The sequence below is a fragment of the Patiria miniata genome, unplaced genomic scaffold (genome assembly GCF_015706575.1).
Source record: "Patiria miniata isolate m_02_andy unplaced genomic scaffold, ASM1570657v1 HiC_scaffold_3, whole genome shotgun sequence".
NCBI lineage: Eukaryota > Metazoa > Echinodermata > Asteroidea > Valvatida > Asterinidae > Patiria > Patiria miniata.
Window position 1 is genome coordinate 19416636 of NW_024037069.1, and position 17585 is coordinate 19434220.

General features: G+C 41.7%; 1 protein-coding gene across 1 annotated transcript; it reads left to right on the forward strand.

The window, feature by feature from the left end:
• The first annotated feature begins 585 nt into the window (after positions 1–585).
• LOC119737742 (ribosome biogenesis protein bop1-like) lies at positions 586–17223 on the forward strand. Its single transcript, XM_038212304.1, has 13 exons — positions 586–791; positions 2838–3083; positions 4561–4773; positions 6078–6229; positions 6960–7179; positions 8284–8505; positions 9289–9450; positions 9622–9772; positions 10796–11112; positions 11919–12104; positions 12748–12850; positions 15717–15909; positions 16505–17223. Exons 1-13 carry the CDS (start codon positions 714–716, stop codon positions 16656–16658), a joined length of 2397 nt encoding a protein of 798 aa, XP_038068232.1. The 5' UTR covers positions 586–713; the 3' UTR covers positions 16659–17223.
• The last annotated feature ends 362 nt before the right edge of the window (positions 17224–17585 follow it).

Sequence of the window (17585 nt, forward strand, 5' to 3'; positions counted from 1 at the left end):
TATTGACTTGTGATTCGAAATCTTGAATATCGCATAGTCAATATTAATTTTATTTTTCTTCAACGTATGCTTTATAAGTTAAAATAAGATTGTATTTTTGTAGTAAGCCCTCGGACAACACGAAGCACACAGGTTTACAAATACAACAATAAATTGGTGAAGGGGAAAACCCAATATTGAATTTACATCTCCTCGACGCAACTTTAAAACTTAATGATATATGGGGAGTCAGGTTGGCGTAGCAGTACTTTCCTCGCCTTCCACCGCTGTGACCCGGGTTCGAATCCCGCCTGGGTCAATATGTGGATTGGGTTTTCAGTTCCTACCTGATTCCATGGGTTTTCCCCAGAATATCTTCTGGACTTTTCCTCCCACCTCTAAAAACTGTAATTTATTCTCATTATCTTCTCTCTAAGTTGGTGTAATGTCTCCCCTGGGATGCTTTACTGAATAGATACAGATACAGACATCAGTGCTCCATCTCATTATTTTTTTCCAGCACTGCAATAAATTGAAATAGCGCCCTCTATCGCATCACCCGAAAGCTAGTCAAGTACCCTGACGTAATGTCGCTGTAAACGGAGTTCTGGTTCAACAGGGTAACCGATTCCTGGTTGGAAAAACGTGTTTCGTCTTCGTCGGTGTGTTCATCGACCGCATTTTCTAGATCATCTACTCTTCACATTCACAGAATCGGGGGCAAATTTTGAAGCATGGCAGATACATCCACAAGCCTGAAGAGAAAGTCCAATCCTTTTGAAAAGGAAATTAAAATCACCGAAAAGGAAGAGGTAATGTGTAGGCCTAGTTAAGTTTCCAGTCGCCACTTCTTTGGTTGTGTACAAAGTCTATGGAGAGTGCTCATGTCATGAGTCGAGTGCATTATAAATATAAGATAGTGGATATTTTGCCGGAGGTAATGACGGCAAACTAACGATTACTAAAGGTTTGCCGGCGGCAATCATATCAACAGAGGGCGCTGTACTCTTTAAAATAGGGCTGAATTATAAGACGTATTAAATTCCCACCAAAAGTTGTGTAGCACGTTTGGTGTAATGGTTAAGTAATGGCTCTAGTAAGCGGGATGACTCGCGTTCGATTCCGACTGCACCACATTTTAAAGGTTTTTTTTTCTCATCCCCAAATAAATAAGAATATTCTTCTTTTATTATTTTAACATGTCTCAAACATTTTTTGCAGAGTACTATTACATTTTCTTTTTCAGATTTGTGGCTCTGGAGGATTTTTTTTAAAAGGAAAATAAAGTCCGAATTTATAAAATGGTCAGAATCCCATCTTGTGAATACGAGGTAACAACGATAATTTTGGCATGGAGCCAGACTAAAACTTGTCACCGGAAAATGTTTAAGTACAAAAAAACAGTAACTGCGCATGTTCAGTGCGAATGTCGGACACTTCGCCCCATTTCCACGTCGCCCCATGTCACTTCGCCCCTAACCACTTCGCCCCTAACCACTTCGCCCCATCCCCACTTCGCCCCATTCCCAAATCGCCCCATCCCCACTTCGCCCCATTCCCACTTCGCCCCATTCCTATTTCGCCCCATCCCCACTTCGCCCCATCCCCACTTCGCCCCAGCCGTTACATGTAAAAAAAAATGTCATCTATTTTTTTGGCTTAAAAAAAAACAATTTCAACAGATTCACTCATTGCTAACCAACGGAAAGAATAAGCCCATCACCAAATGAACAATTCATAATCAACCTCTCAAGCTAGGCTCTCCCCTACCGACAAAAAAGCTTGAAGTAAAAGATCCAACTTTGTTCCCAACCCGGCTATACCAACCCGTCTCCCACTTATCTGAGAACGACAAAAAAAGTCGACAATACATCCTCATTTCACTCTTGGAGAGTGAACGGAACATTTTCCTCAAGGCAGTGAGTTCCTTCACTGACCCATACCTACGGATTCTTTTGAATCCATCGGCTGATGATTTTATTCACAAGCCAATAGGAGAGGTGTCTCTGAATTGGGAGCATTTATTATCTGGGGTCTTTGGCAGTTTATTTGGTCTGCACCCCTAGCCTTCACCTTTTGCATACTACATGGGGCGAAGTGGGGATGGGGCGAAGTGGGGATGGGGCGAAGCGGGGATGGGGCGAAGTGGGGATGGGGCGAAGCGGAGATGGGGCGATGTGGGGATGGGGCGAAGTGGAGATGGGGCGAAGTGGTTAGGGGCGAAGTGACATGGGGCGACGTGGAAATGGGGCGAAGCGTCCGACACCCGTTCAGTGCATATCCGGCAAACTAACGTTTACTAAAGGTTTGCCGTCTCCGGCAAAATATACACTGCCTAAATATAATTCAAAGTATTCTCTAACAAAAATTGTATAATTTTAAAAATTATATAAATGTAGCAGTATATTATGTATACTATAAGCACAACAGTTAAAACAAGGTAGGGAAAAAATGTTGCCAACCTGATGCCACTTCAGCGGTTGTGTACAATTTAGTCTACATAGGCCCTGGGGACCCCATTCCAGAAATTTTAAGAGACTGAAAACACACTTAAATGTTTCAATACCTAAATAGTTCGCGATGATACCAGTACAGCAGTAGGAACAGTCACTTTTTTTTGGAGTTTGCTAAGATAAAAGTACACTTTTACCAAATGAATGCCCAAAATGTAGTTGTAAAAAAGATAAAGACTCTCAAACCCAGGCCTTGGGCTCGGGTTATAATAAAATATATTACTAGCATGACTGTTGTTGTTATTAGATCGAGTAACATTTACATTGTTAAGATTCATATAACACTAGTCTTGTCTTTCAGATAACACCAGTCTTGATTAATATTTGTCCCATGGTTTGTTACAGGAGGACCTGTTTGTTGATGCCCCTCTGGATGACGATGATGATGACGATGACGACGTCGACCTGGAAGGTGACAGTGAAGATGAGGAACTGGAGGAGGAGATGACTGACAGCGAGGAGAGCGCCCTCTCTGATGAGGAAAGTGACGATGACGATGACCATGATGACAGTGGGGGTGACGATGATGACAACGACGTCGAAGAGAAGGAACACTTTGATGGAGATGATGAACAAGATGACGAAGCTGAGGTAATTTTGTTCTCTTTATTGACCTCTCTCACTGACCCACGTGACCTGGCCTCCATCCGGGTGCCGGAAAGTCAGTATCGCCATTAAGCCCCCCCCCAAAAAAAGTCTCCTGTTTCTGGTATGGAGCTTGCCCAAAAAGTGGTGCGGCGACGCGGCTTTTTTTTTTTTTTACCTGATTTTTTTGCTTCAAATGTCGGCTTATGACTCCAAATGGTGCCCGACTAAACTTAGTGCAAATATATGGGAGTCCAGAGAGGCCACATAAAGCTTATTCTCGACCATAACCCAATCTAAAAACACGTTAAAATTGTGCAGCAGCAGGATTCCAGTCAAACCAGTGAGTTTGGCGGTTTTGAGACATCATCTTTCATTGAAAAAAAAACTTTTTCATTTTGCCGACGCGCATGGCTACGGCGACGCGCGCGCATACCAGAAACCGGAGACTTTTTTTTGGCCTAAAGTAGGCAAAGATCGATAGGCGCTGCATGCAGTAGGTAGTCGGCAAGCCTTCAAGGTTGTGGATGGTAGCTGAGAGAAACGTAGAGCCAACACCCATTATGAAAGTCCTACTCGACACAGGTAGTGACCATTATGCCATTTGATAAAGAATTCCAGATTTTTTTAATGTGAAAATAAGCCCTACTGTCTAGTTTGCAAAGCAAGACGTGGTTGCTAACCAAACGCTTGCTTGCTACAACGGTGGCCAATCACGGGGAAGCTGGATGGTCATGTGGTACTTTGATGTGTTAAGATCGGAAGCTATTGGCATAATTGCAATCTACACTTACACTAACACATCCATCTCGGAGCTGCCCTCGAGCTAACAGTCAGGCTTGCAGTTTCCTCTATTAAGTGTTCCCTTTTTTGACCACGGATCCGCGGTATAAGGATTGGACTTTTGACTTTGCAGAACATCTCCATTCACTTGATGTGGGTTCTGAGGGTAAGCTTAGCATGACAGGGTATTATGCAATTCTTCCTTTCGTTTTTTGGCTAACATTTGCTCTGTAAAAATGTAAGAAATGAATACTTAATTTCTCACCAGATGCTTGTAAGTGAAGATCCAAGTTATTAACCCTCCTGCTATTTAAGCAGTCACAGACAGTCAAAACTCACTTCCACTGCTATACTTCTAACAAAGGCTAGTCACCAGCAGTCAGATCATATGTCCAGCAAGCACTGTGACTAGTCAAACTGGGTAAACAGACAAAGCAGGCAAGTTCAGGTCACAGCTGTTTTATCACTCACCTGGAGTCAAAGCATAGCTGTATCAAGTTACTTAAACAGTCCCAGCCAGTCAATCCTGCTTAATGTAGGCTGGGAATTCGTAAGGGTTGGAAACAGTCATTTGATTTTGACTGCAAGGACAAGTTGGCGCGGAATGTATGTTTTGCATGGGAGGGTTAAATAATGAGTGAAAACAATTTCCAAACGTTTGCTTTATTTTTTGTTTCAATTTCTTTTGATTTCCCATCAGAACACCAAGCCTAAGAGTAAAGGGAAGTTAACCAGATTGACCCAGCAACTCCGACAAAGAAGGTCCCATCTTCAAACGTCCACTAAGCTGGACAATGAAACAGCGCCCTCACAGTTGACCTCAACAGATGATAATGCGGTTAAAACTGGAGCCGAAACTCCCACCGCGAGCAAAGTGGTCGACGAGTACGAATTTGATTCTTCGGATGAGGAGGTACTGTTTGTCCAAACTCATTAATGAATAACCAATCGATAGCCATTTTTGTCTGGTTCCCAGGACCCAGTACAGGTTCACTGCATTGATTTCTACTGTGTCTTAGATTAGTCTGGAGATTTGGCTTAAGCGCTGATTTCCAATTCCAAATATGGCCCTGTCCAAAAATGGGCGTACACAGCTACGGCTTTATCATTATTATCCCACGTAGTAACAATCATTGAAGAGCTAGGCAATAGCTCTAGACACGAGATTCAGACGTGACCTTTTTGTCAAAATGATGTTAGAATTCTGCCTGGACTTGGGTTAGTCTGGAGTTACCAAGAGCAGATGCTTGTCTACGACAAAATGAAGAGTTCAAAGATATTCTGGAACACAAGGTCTGATAATTTTTTATTTTGGAATCAATAGTCGCAGACTGAGTCAAAATCAACGATGTGAGAATTGGCACTGAATTTGCAACCAAGGCGTATTAAAATGCTGAACTAAAAAATGAGAATCCCCTGGTCTGATGTTGTGCAGCCTTGGGCAGAGGGGGCGGGAATGAAAATTGACCCTTCGTGGTAGTCAATCAATTTTTCCATCGTTGGAATTAAATGGACTGTTTTCAAATATCGCCCCCAATTTACCAAATTTAGCAAGGCCACATTTTGTTTGCAATAGGTTACGCACATCCGTGACCGGGTGCAAGCCAGCTAGTCTGGTTCCCTGATCTGACAATTCCCAGACGTCTATAAATTGTTCCATTTCGTCTGAAGTAGGGTCAGGGAACCATATTACATGAACAGCATTTTTTCTTGGCTTTCTAGCATGTATGAACACAAAACTTTAAACAGGTCAGTGTAACAATTATTTGCCACAAAATAACAACCCCCAAATCCACCCATTTCTGAAATTTACAGCAAAAGCAAATGTTGCAGATTATCTTTAACCTAAACCGAACTCAACCCATCAAAGTTCAACAGCAGGTTTTGTTTAAATCTGTTGGGATAGGTACAGTACCCATAAACTGATGGTGTTTTACACTGGGGTTGGCATACCTCCAGAAACTGTGCGCGTGTACAATTTCCCATGTGGGTGTTGGAATTTGCCAGAATGGGTATGGTTCCTAGTAAATTAGGCTGGGGAGTTAGGATTAAAGGAATGCATCTTTCAGATTTTTCATCCAATTTTCAGACCTTTCTTTAAGTTGACAATCTATTTCCTAGCTGATCAAGTCTGGAACAGTCCAATGTGAGGTATGTTGGCAGTATTTATTCAGTAAACAATCCTCAAAACTCTTTAAATTTTCCGCTCCCGTTCAGGACATCAGAAACACAGTGGGCAACATCCCCATGGAGTGGTACGACGACTATCCTCACATCGGCTACGACGTCAAGGGACAAAAGATCCTACGACCTCCCAAGAGAGACGAACTGGAAGAATTCCTGGAAAAGATGGACAACCCTGACTATTGGTGTGTTGACTTAATTTTATTACATTTATTTATTAATTGACTAAAGGGAGGGTTTTTTTTTTTGAACCTCTAACCATTGGAATGCAAGGCCGTTGCTCCCCCAACTGACTTATCCAGTCTTGGTGGTCGCCACGTTTGTTGATACTTTTTCAGGGTTTCTAACCAAAACCATGTAACCTATACATGTTGTGTAGCCGGAAATCATGTCTCGCATTATGATTTAACCCTGAAAGTGTTGGGGAAGGTAACAGTCACAGAGAACTTACATTTTTTTAGTCCTATATCATTAATTATTGGACCTGTGAATTGATTTTCTGATATCAGTTTCCCTTATACTGTCGTTTAAAATGCTAAAATAACTATTGTGTTGAAAATAGAATTGAATTGTTACTATGATAGTCAAGTGCTGGGTTTTCAAAATGGCTCCAACTCTGGACATGAACCGAACATAATGAAAATAATTTTGTGTCAGCAAGTAGAATGGAGTAAAATTGAAATATTTTTATGATGAAAATTTGTGACAGTCTGAAAGTATTCCTGTTATTTACCGGATACCTGCTGAAGCTGTTATTTAAATGTACTGATATTTAAAAGTAGTTAATTCATTTTGTCAGCTGATAGATTTCAGGTAGCCCTAACAACCAGGCAATTATTGTTCACCCTCATCAACAACAAATTGAAATACGAAAATACAATTTTTGATTTCCAATAAATGTTTTTTTTTCTCCAGGCGCACAGTACATGACAAGATGACCGGTCGCGACATTGTTCTGCCGGACGAGGACGTCGCCCTCATTCAGCGCATTCAAGATGGCCGCTACCCGGAGACGACCTTTGACCCTTACGAGCCCTGGGTTGATTTCTTCACGCATGAGAAGATGATCCATCCGGTGACCAGACGTCCGGAGCATAAACGCAGCTTCATTCCCTCTCTGCTGGAGAAAGACAAGGTAGCAAACTTTTAGGTTTTTTATAAACTGAGAATTACATTTATCAGTTTGTGATTTTGTGAATTTTGTGATTTTGTAAATTTCAGCAGCATAAGTTCGTCATTAACCCTAACCCTCCTCAATCTTCCAAAATCCTCCTGCCGTTTTTGGATTATTTTAGAGGATTGAGGATAAATGTCAAAGATGTATCGCTTTTTTTGTGGAGGATGCATTACGTCAAGCCAGTAAGCCATATCCTGCATTGGTTATGTTCAGCCATGCATAAATCAGCGCAGTGTTTTTCTCGTATTTCATCCGCACTGCTTCTAAACGCCATTCGCACTGCCTCAAACCATAGCAGTAATTGGCAGAGGATTTTGGAGGATTGAGGCAGTGGTCACCCTCCACAGACTAAATTGAAGAAATAACGGACGATTTTGGAGGATTGAGGCTGAATCCAATTTTTTCTTGGTGGCAATTGGAGGATTTTGCAGGAGTGAGGTTGCATCCTAGCCAGAGGGCCTAGGGGGTTAGGGTAAATGTACATTATTATATCAGCACTTAATGCCCAAAGCAACCGCCTTATTCAATCAGTTTATTTTTTGAGTGGTGGGTTGAAATTGAAATTAACTAGAGTTGGATTAAACCTGCGAACCTCATGAATATCATGCTGGAGCTCTTCCTAAGAGCTTTCCGCTAGTGTCCCGACTATGTTGAGGGTTCGCCGTATATGTCTGTGTTATGGTCTACTATTCAGAAGCCATTAATCTGTGTTTTAAATAAACACAAAGTAATAGTGCTAGCAACATAACAATGCTGTATACTATGGAAATGGCAATCAGGGATCATTCAGAGAAGTTTATTATGTTTTTTTCATTTCAAAATCAAAAAATTATCCAAAAACAGAAGAAATTTATTAGAGTGGGGTTTGATTCAAAAGTTTCCAAATACTTACGAACAGTTCTTGGGAGGTTCAATTCTGAAGAATTCTTTGCTTCCAAATCTCTTTTTACAAAGAGGATGAAACAAAGAGGATGAAACAAAGAGGATGAAACATTCAGTTAGCGGTTATCCTAAATAATAATAGCAGTTTTTACAATTGATGCTATTCTCCCCAACTCTTAGGTCAGCAAGATGCTACACTCTATTCGTATGGGATGGCTGAAGCCGCGCAAGGAGAAAAAAGATGCCGACGACCGGCCGAAGTTCTATGACATCTGGAGCAACGAGGCGTTGGTTGAGCTGACGAAGCGCCACCACTCGCATATCGCCGCGCCCAAGGAGAAACTGCCAGGACACGAGGAGTCATACCGCCCTCCACCGGAATACCTGCCCACGGAAGAAGAGGTATAAGCCCCGCCCACGTTTGGTTTATGTAAATTTCTCACAGTGCTTGTGATTGGGTGTCACTCTGCTACTTCCTGGTCACCTGACCAAAAGTCGTGATTTTATTGGTCAATCCTGTCCTGTACTGTTTGACAGTCAGGAAGGGTCCATTTCATGAAAAAAAGTATTGCTGAGCAGATTTGTGGGCTAAGCAAAAATTCAGTTGAGAAGCAGGCCCAATTTCAAAGCTCTGCTAACCACAGAATTCTGTGCTTACTATCACCATTCTGTGTTAACAGCGCTAGCAGAAAAACTCTGCGCTAACCCTGTAAGCACAGAATCCTTAGTAATGGGATGCACGCATGCACATAAGCCAAAATTCCTCGTTAACCTGTGATATATGTCTACCGTAAGCACAGAAGTTTCTGCTCCGGTAAGCAGGGATTTTTCGCTAATGGTAAACAGAGCCATGAATTTGGGCCCCAGTCTCAAGGAATATGCATTGTGTGAAATTTTGGGTGGTAAGCTCATGTTTTTTTTTTTAGCTGAGCAAATTTTGCTAAGCATAGAAAATATTTGCTTTAGCAAAAACAGGTCACCAGCCAAAATGGCATGTGATGTACATGTACATTGCTTTTAAATGGTTCTCTGCTGATTTCTGCTTATAGCAATGTTTGGTGATTAGCTTTTGATATTTGGCCAAGGTCAAACCTAGTGCAAAAGAGCATAATGAAATAATGATAAAACTGCAATTTCCTGTCACCTGTAATATTTTTGTGTTCCTTTTTTCCCCCTCTTTTTTAGATCAAGGAATGGAAAGAGGCCCATCCGGAGGATCGTAAGATGGATTTCATCCCGCTGACCTTCGACTGCTTCCGCAAGGTACCAGCCTACCGGGATTACGTACGGGAGAGGTTTGAGCGATGCTTGGACCTATACCTGTGCCCAAGACAAAGAAAGATGAGGGTAAGTAGCGTTTAATATCACTAAGCTAAAAAGAAATTTAAACTTGGGCTGAGCAAAGCGTCACAAGTGTTACATTTTAACTGCTCCACACTTGCATATACCATATAAGTCTGCTTCACTATTGACAAATCTCCATTTTCTTAGAGACGTTTTCCCTGTCTTTGTTTCCAGGTGCAAGTTCAGCCTGAAGACCTCCTGCCCACGTTACCCAAGCCCAAAGATCTCCAGCCTTTCCCTACCACCCAGGCCGTGGTCTACCTGGGCCATCAGAGCTACGTCCGGACCATCAGCGTGGACCCGACCGGCCAATGGCTGGTTTCAGGTGAGAGAGTCAACCAATCAGATTGCCTCATTCAAATAACACAGGACTGGCGTAATATGGCAATTGAAACATGTGACCTAGAAAACTATTAAAACACCTGTCCCTTGACTTCGCCGGAACTATGGCCTGGGCCTACATTCATGGCGCCACTTAGCACACTATGTTCTACTTACAGAGCGTTCATCTAGCAGTAAGCCCAGCGAAAGGCACAGGGACAATTTGCTTAAAATAAGTGTTGTAAAAATACAAATCTCCACTGCTCGCACAAACTGTATGTACATCCACATTTTTCATTGTCAATTCTCTGCTATAGTTAGCACAACATTTATACTAACTTTAAGCTGCTTACACAAAAATAATAAGTCTGTGGAACAAGTGCTTTCCAATTAAGTACAACACTTTGATTACAAAGGTTCATTCTTTAACCCTTACCACTCCAACCCTTCAAAATCCATCTGCATGTTTTGTTTGATTCTGTTGGAGTGAGTACTGCACTAGTAAACTGATTATGCTTTACATGGGGTCAGGCATACATGTAAATGTACCACCATGATCAGAGTCCAACAGTTTGGGTGTTGAGTTACCATATGGTGTTGGATTTTGCAAGAGTGAGGAAGGATTGTAAAGGATTTAGGAAGGTAGTTTGCAGTGTTACTTTGCATTGGACTTCATGCCCCACGAAACTGATGAAAGCCGACGTACCAAGAATGTGCCTTTGAGATTTCACATCGTATGATTACGTAGAGAATTCAGGAAGGTTGCAGCTAATATTCAGAGGGAGTAAAGGGTTCTCGGTAAGGTTGAGAAAAGATCTTGAGAATCACGAAAATTGCATTGCGGCTATTTTTGAAGTGTTTGCTTTTGGTCCCCAAGGATATGCATTAATAAAACTCTTGTGCATTCAATGTTACTGAATTAAAATGACACACAACACCTCAAAGATGACTGCCGAACGCAAGGGATCTATGCAGGTGTGCTGCTGTATTTTTGCCATTCTGTTATTGTCCAATTTTTTTTCCTCAGGATCTGACGACAAGACGGTCCGGTTTTGGGAGGTGTCGTCCGGTAGGTGCATGAAGAAACTGGACGTGGACGGGACGGTCAAATGCGTGGCTTGGTGCCCCAACACCGCGGTATGTCTGGTAGCTATCTCGGTCGAGGAGAAAGTCCATCTGATCAATCCCGGGCTCGGGGACAAGCTCATCGTGTCGGACACTGACCGCTTGTTGGAGTCGTACGAGGAACCTGAAGAAGTGAAGAAGTCATCACTGGTGGAATGGACGGAGGCGTCTGAGGAGGCGAAGGAGAAGGGTTTCCGATTGTGTCTGAAACACTTCAAAGTAATCCTAACAATTTGGTGTTTTTTTATATTAACTTCACATATCCATTATATGTAGCTTAAAGGTTCTGCACATAACAGTTACAGTCGTTACCGGTGAAATTACAGTCGCACATTACAGTTTACTACATTTCTCCAAATAGAAACAGATGTGCTCACTAAGTGTATTTTTTTTTATTGTGAGTGCATTCATTGTAAGGTATTTTGACCCTGCATGTGACAGCTGAAGATTGAGTGTGCTATTTTCTCGGAGTACCTAATTTTAACCTTTGCTACATCATTGTTAGCCCAACTGGGCTGATACACATTTCCTAAGACCATCTCAGTGCCCTGGGGAGTATATCGCTCGATGGTTCTATTTTGGCGCCCGACACAACAAATATCTCTCTCGATATCTCTCTCTCGCCGAGTCATATTTTGAATTGCGCCTTCTCGTGACACAATCCGAAATCAGCATTAGGTCATGATTCTCATTCAGCCAGTTGTCACCCATTCATGGATGCACCCAATTGCAAACCAACTACAAATTAGTACGCATGGGGGCAGATTCACGGAAATTTCCAAAAATGTGTCACTTGACACATATTTTTAAATAACCTTCTTTTGTTGTTTTCTTCAAAATGACAGCATGCCACAAGGAATAATTTCACAGGGAGTTTAATGCCATTACTATCTTTAAACCAAGTAAGATTTTTTCACAATAATTTGGTCAGTTACTTTTTGGATAGCTGCAAATGGCCTACTACCTTTAAATGAAAATTGAGTTTAAAAAAAATGATTCTGTAAAAATTAAATGTTTTGTTTCAGCCAACAAAGCAGATTGCCTGGCACGGCAAGGGAGATTATTTCGGCACTGTAGTTCCTGACGGTGGGCATTCCTCGGTCCTGATTCACCAACTGTCCAAGAGAAGATCGCAGACGCCGTTTAAGAAGAGCAAGGGTCTGGTCCAGGCCATCTCATTCCATCCTTCCAGACCCTACTTCTTTGTTGCGGTGAGTGACGCCATTTTTTTAGTGGTATTTTGCACGACTTGAATAAAGTTTGGAAATATTCTAAATTAACCGGGAATTTCTGTGTAGCCCTTGAGAAAGTATACATTAGTCTTTAGATTTTCTGTTTTGCTCTAAATGATTGGGAAAATTTCTTGAAATCGGAGTTGTCTCTGAAAATTGTATTTACTTGCCTTATTTTTCTCCATGCTTTCCAGTAGCACTTTATTCACAAAACAATAAATGCAAAATTAAATTCTTCTTTGGGTAGTTGAGTTATTCCTTTTTCTTCACAAAGTGTAACATTTGAATTTATATTGAAAAATTTCACCTAATGTGAAATTACAGCAGTATGTGGTGATGGAAAATGTTAGTGGATCAATTCTTATTGCAGATGTTAACATTTGAAAATCAAGGTTGAAAAGTTGAATAAAAAGTTTGCAAAAAAAATCAATGTATGACCAATTGAGCTTATTTCTTGGATCAAGCGATCCATTTCATTTCGTCCAATTTGTTGCAGTCATGCAACTTTTCCTCGGATCTGCTGATTTCCTCGTTTTGAAAAGTACCGAACAAAGTCTTGTGTGGTTTGGAGTTTCCTCGTTTTTTCTAAATTCCCAGTTGCACGCCTGTTTGTCGGTTTCAGACTCAGCGATTTGTACGTGTTTACAATCTCCTCAAGCAAGAGCTCTCCAAGAAGTTACTGACAAACGCCAAGTGGATATCAAGCATTGCCATCCATCCTGGAGGTGTGTATAAGACAAAACTGGTCCAATGGTTACGATGTCTGACTCGCGTAACATCGTAAATATGGGTTTTAACCCCAAGAGGTGTCATGTTGCTGTGTCCTTTTCATTCATTCAGTCATTCTTATGTATTTCCACTTAATCATTTTGAAGGAAAAAGGTTTAGACAATAGTTTGGATAAACGGATAATATTAAGGGACCGTGACCATTCAGCCCTGGTATGAAAAGGGCCTCCCAGTACCTCGTCCGGTCCAGAGCCAGTCCGGTCTTCAGCCCAGTCTCGTCCGGTACATGGTCCTGTCTGACCAGAAGTTTTGAAGTCAGTCAGGCGCATCAATTTATTGCCCTTCAGAGAACGTCCAGAGCAGAACAATAGCAGATTTACCGGATTAAAGATAAAATCTGTCACACCATGGGTCTGTTTTTCCCATGGAGGACAGTAGTGGATATATTTGACAAATTAGCAGGACAGAAAATCAAACTCCGGACGGCAAAATGTGTATGATCAAGACAAAATACTATTTAATTACGACAAATAAATATATTAAACAAACGGAAATTTACTATGTACAAATTATTTCAATTGAATTATGCCACTATATGGATTACTTATACTTTGAGTGACGGATACTCAACTATATCATGGCATTATAAGGATCCTGTATTATGTGTTATACGGCCGTTTCCAATACCCCAAAACAAATGCAATCACCCCCCTAAACAGTCACTGTTCAAAACCTTTTGAAGGACTTGCTGCGTTCCAAGTTCACACTTGTGACACGGGTGGTCGATTTGGAGTACCAGTCACACACAATATCCCTCCGGCGTTTTTACGGTCCCACTAAGGCGGAGAAACTCCGGGCTTGGGGAACTTGGGTGACCTCTCCGGGCCTTGGAATCTGGCTCGATGCTTGACGGTCCACACAGGACTCGGTTCCGAATATTCCTCCGGACTCTCCCGGTAGACCGTGAGTCTTGGGAGTTGGCTAACTGTTGTTCACACAGAACTAGCTATCGGGTTCACCAAGAACCTAGGAATTCTCTATTCTCACAGGGAAAGCCAGTTTGCAGGATAAACTGGCTTTTTAAATCATGGGCCACGCCCTGGTACACACAGTACCACTGTATATACATGTACATGTACATGTACTCACACAGGACTGCACACAGCGAAGTCTAGAATAGCAGTGCCCTGGGGAATGCACATGGCATCCAAGTCCTAACAAAATTACTCAACCATGGCATTAATTTGCATACTGTCATTTGCATAAGAAAGATTTAGCTCTGCTGTACACTCTGGGTAGCCTCAATTCTGGATGGGGGAGAATTAAATTAACTTGTGCTAAAATAAATGTATAAGTGAAAATCCCATAATTAATTACATTAATAAACACAATGATAAATACAAAAATTGAAACATTATTTAAAAATATAAATCACACTTTGTGACAAAATCCTTCCAAACGCCTTTTTAATTTACGGTCCCATTGTGCGCGAAACCGCATGGCAGGGGTTTTGATCTGTGCCGACGGAAGTGCTCTATTGTTTCGCGCTGAGAGATGAAAACCACAAGCAGGTTTCTTCTGGGATATATTACAGGTGTCAATACTTGCAAACAATAGACACCAGGATAGAGGAGTTCCTGATTAGCAACCGGACCAGCTCCTGGGCCGGTAGCTGGGACGGTACGAGAGGACTTCTTGGGAGGGGACGAGCTTACCGGGGGGCCCTTTTCATACCGGGGCTGAATGGTCAAGGTCCCTAAGCGGTGGGCTTCTCCAAAAAGCAAGCTTGTCAAGTGGAGAAGTCCATTATGTGTAGAAGAAAATATGTATCATGATAAGTACTAATTACATTTGTTCACTTTAACTTAACTACACAATGAAGTACAATCAGAACCTACATGGGATATCCTTAGAAGAATGTCCACAGCAAATAATAAGTAAAATTGGGCAAGACACTTCACTACAATTGATTCTATTCACTCCAATTGCGCTGATCTCAAGCCGGGGTTATAATTATTAAGCACTTAACAAGCGCTGAACTGATAAAATAATCATGCAAAATACTACACCTGGAGAGAGTTGCAAAGAATGAGACTGATGAAAATAGTGAGTTGTGAAGTGCAGTTTGCTGAGTGAGTTTAGTTGGCGCTGTTTGAGCAGAACAGAGATGTACCAATGTTTTGACCGATCACACTCATTAAAACACTCAGTTCAACAAAATGTCTGACTGAAGTTCCACATGCATACACTTAATAAATCCATGATGTGAGCATTTGGAACACACAGTGTGGTACCTGAGAAGCGCATCTGTAATCCACTTGTGCAGCTGTCAGGCTCAATAGACCAGTCGATCATCTGGCATTGAGGGTTGCTGACCAGTAAATAGGCCCAAAATTGCCTATGCCGGCCAAATCACGATTTGCGTGCCCTCAAAATCTTCAGTATTTGAGCATATTGAGGGCCATGAACTTGAGGGTTTGAAAAAAATATGGGTGGAAGCCGTGCACAGGACTGTTGAGCTTGTAGTTCTGTGCAATTTGGATGAAATTGGGGCCCTAAAAGCGCTCTATTTTGCAATGGAGTGTAGGCGTCGTTTTTCAAAATGGTGATGGGCTTCAGGACTATTTTAAGGGGTGATCATATTTGGATGGAAATTTCTCCTAAAAGTCATGAGTTAACCCCCGAAAATTGAAAAGAAAATGAAAGATGATGAAATAAGCTTTAATTTGATGTGTGTCTCGAATACCTTGGAGAGTTGTGAGTATTTTTCCTGAATTTCTGAAGTGGGGGCATTTATCATTGGGGTCTATGGCAGTTTATTTACTGGTCTGCAACCTGAGGATTTTCTTGTCCGTTTCTGTAGGTGACAACGTGTTAGTCAGCAGCTACGATTGCAGGCTGAGCTGGTTCGACATGGATCTCTCCGTCAAACCTTACAAGACGTTACGTCATCACCGGCAAGCAATACGCCAAGTGTGTTATCACCGACGGTATCCGCTATTTGCCTCGTCCGGTGACGATGGGCTGGTCATTGTTTGTCATGGTCAGGTTTACAAGTAAGTGCAAGAAAGTCAGTGTTGCTGGATGCATGCAGTGGTGTGTTTACCACAGAAAAATACCGAAATAAAAAAATGACCAGAATAGGGAGTTGGGTAGAACCGCCTTCAAAATGGGGAGTCAGGTTGGCGTAGCAGTACTTTCCTCGCCTACCACAGCTGTGACCTGGGTTCGAATCCCGCCTGAGTCAATATTTGGATTGGCATTTCAGTCCCTGCCTAATTCTGGGGGTTTTCCCTGGAATATTCTGGGGTTTCCTCCCACCTCTAAAATTGTAATTTCTTCTCACTGTCTTTTGTCTACAGGTTTCTTCAGGCTTGCGAGCTACAGTGCCTAGGGCACTTTTGAGGAATCCTTGGTTTCATTACCAGAAATGATTAATAATAATAACAAATAATTATAATTTCACATTTGCTCCCCCTAAAAAAGGTCATTGGACAACTTTACTTATTTTTTTGCTACCAAAATTTGATGGAGGCTTAGAAGACAGTACACAGTTTTGACTAAACTGCGCCAAAACTTTTTTGTTCTTTTCATTTTAATAATCACATATTCCAAAAATTTAACATATTTTTATTATCTCACCATCCACAGCGACCTTCTCCAGAATGCCCAGATTGTTCCCGTCAAGATCCTCAGAGGTCACGAGGTCACCAACAGTCTCGGCGTTCTGGCGTGTGAGTTCCACCCGTCGCAACCGTGGCTGTTCTCCAGCGGCGCCGACGGCACGATACGACTCTTCACATGAGCTTTGAGAAAACAACTAGGATCCAATTTCATTGAGTTTGCTTGGAACATAATTTGCTAAGTGCAGAAAATATCTGCTTAGCATATACAGGTTACCAGCCAAATTGTCATGCGACTGGTTGGTATTGGACTGGTTCACGGCTGATTTTTTGCTAAGCACTTAATTTTGCTTAGCAGCATTTTTTTTCTTCAGCTCCCTGAAATTGGCTCCAAAGCTTTCTATAGGCTCTGTGCGTGGACAAAAGAGGGCGCTGTTTAAACATTTCCCTGGTTCACGGCTGATTGTTAAGATTGTTTACATGCTGGAAACACGGCATACCAGGGAAGGAGGGGTTTAAGTAATGAGAGCAAAGTGAGGCTGGTTCCTAGTCCCTCAGTGCTATTTTTGGCATTGAAAGGACCAGGGCTGGGAACCAGTCAATTAGAGAGAGAACTTACCTTACTGGAAGGCATTACTGTTTAAATTTTATTTCTTGTGGACTCTTAAAAAAAAAATTCTAACAAAAAATACGAAATTGTATTTTTTTTTCATCAATTTTAGAATTATTTAATATCTACTTTCTACAGGAAATTTGCCTCATTTTTATCCATCAGTTGTCATTGCATCACAGTCACATGATGTTCTCTTAACCAATCAAAATGCCTGAATTACAACAATATCAAAGACGTTAGTTTGATTCCCTCATTTAGTTTAGGTTTTTCCCTCATTGATAATTGCCCTCATGAACATAAATTTTTCTCATCTGTGCCATTTTTAATTGTAATTCATAAATACCTGAGACAGTTTACCCACTCCTATTGGTCGATGGTTGAAAGCCCGTTATGTGGTTGGTTTTAAATGGTTGATCACTGACTGGCTGGTTTTAAATACCTTTCCGGTGTCACATGAAATTTGGGCCCCTATGAAATCTGGTCCTAGCTTTTACCC

What these genes read in the sequence shown, in the direction of transcription:
- LOC119737742 (XM_038212304.1), top strand. Translation starts at nt 714, where the DNA reads ATGGCAGATACATCCACAAGCCTGAAGAGAAAGTCCAATCCTTTTGAA. An exon ending in CTCTGCTGGAGAAAGACAAG is followed by an intron (nt 7,180 to 8,283) that starts GTAGCAAACTTT and finishes CCCAACTCTTAG; the next exon opens with GTCAGCAAGATGCTACACTC. An exon ending in TGTGTCTGAAACACTTCAAA is followed by an intron (nt 11,113 to 11,918) that starts GTAATCCTAACA and finishes GTTTTGTTTCAG; the next exon opens with CCAACAAAGCAGATTGCCTG.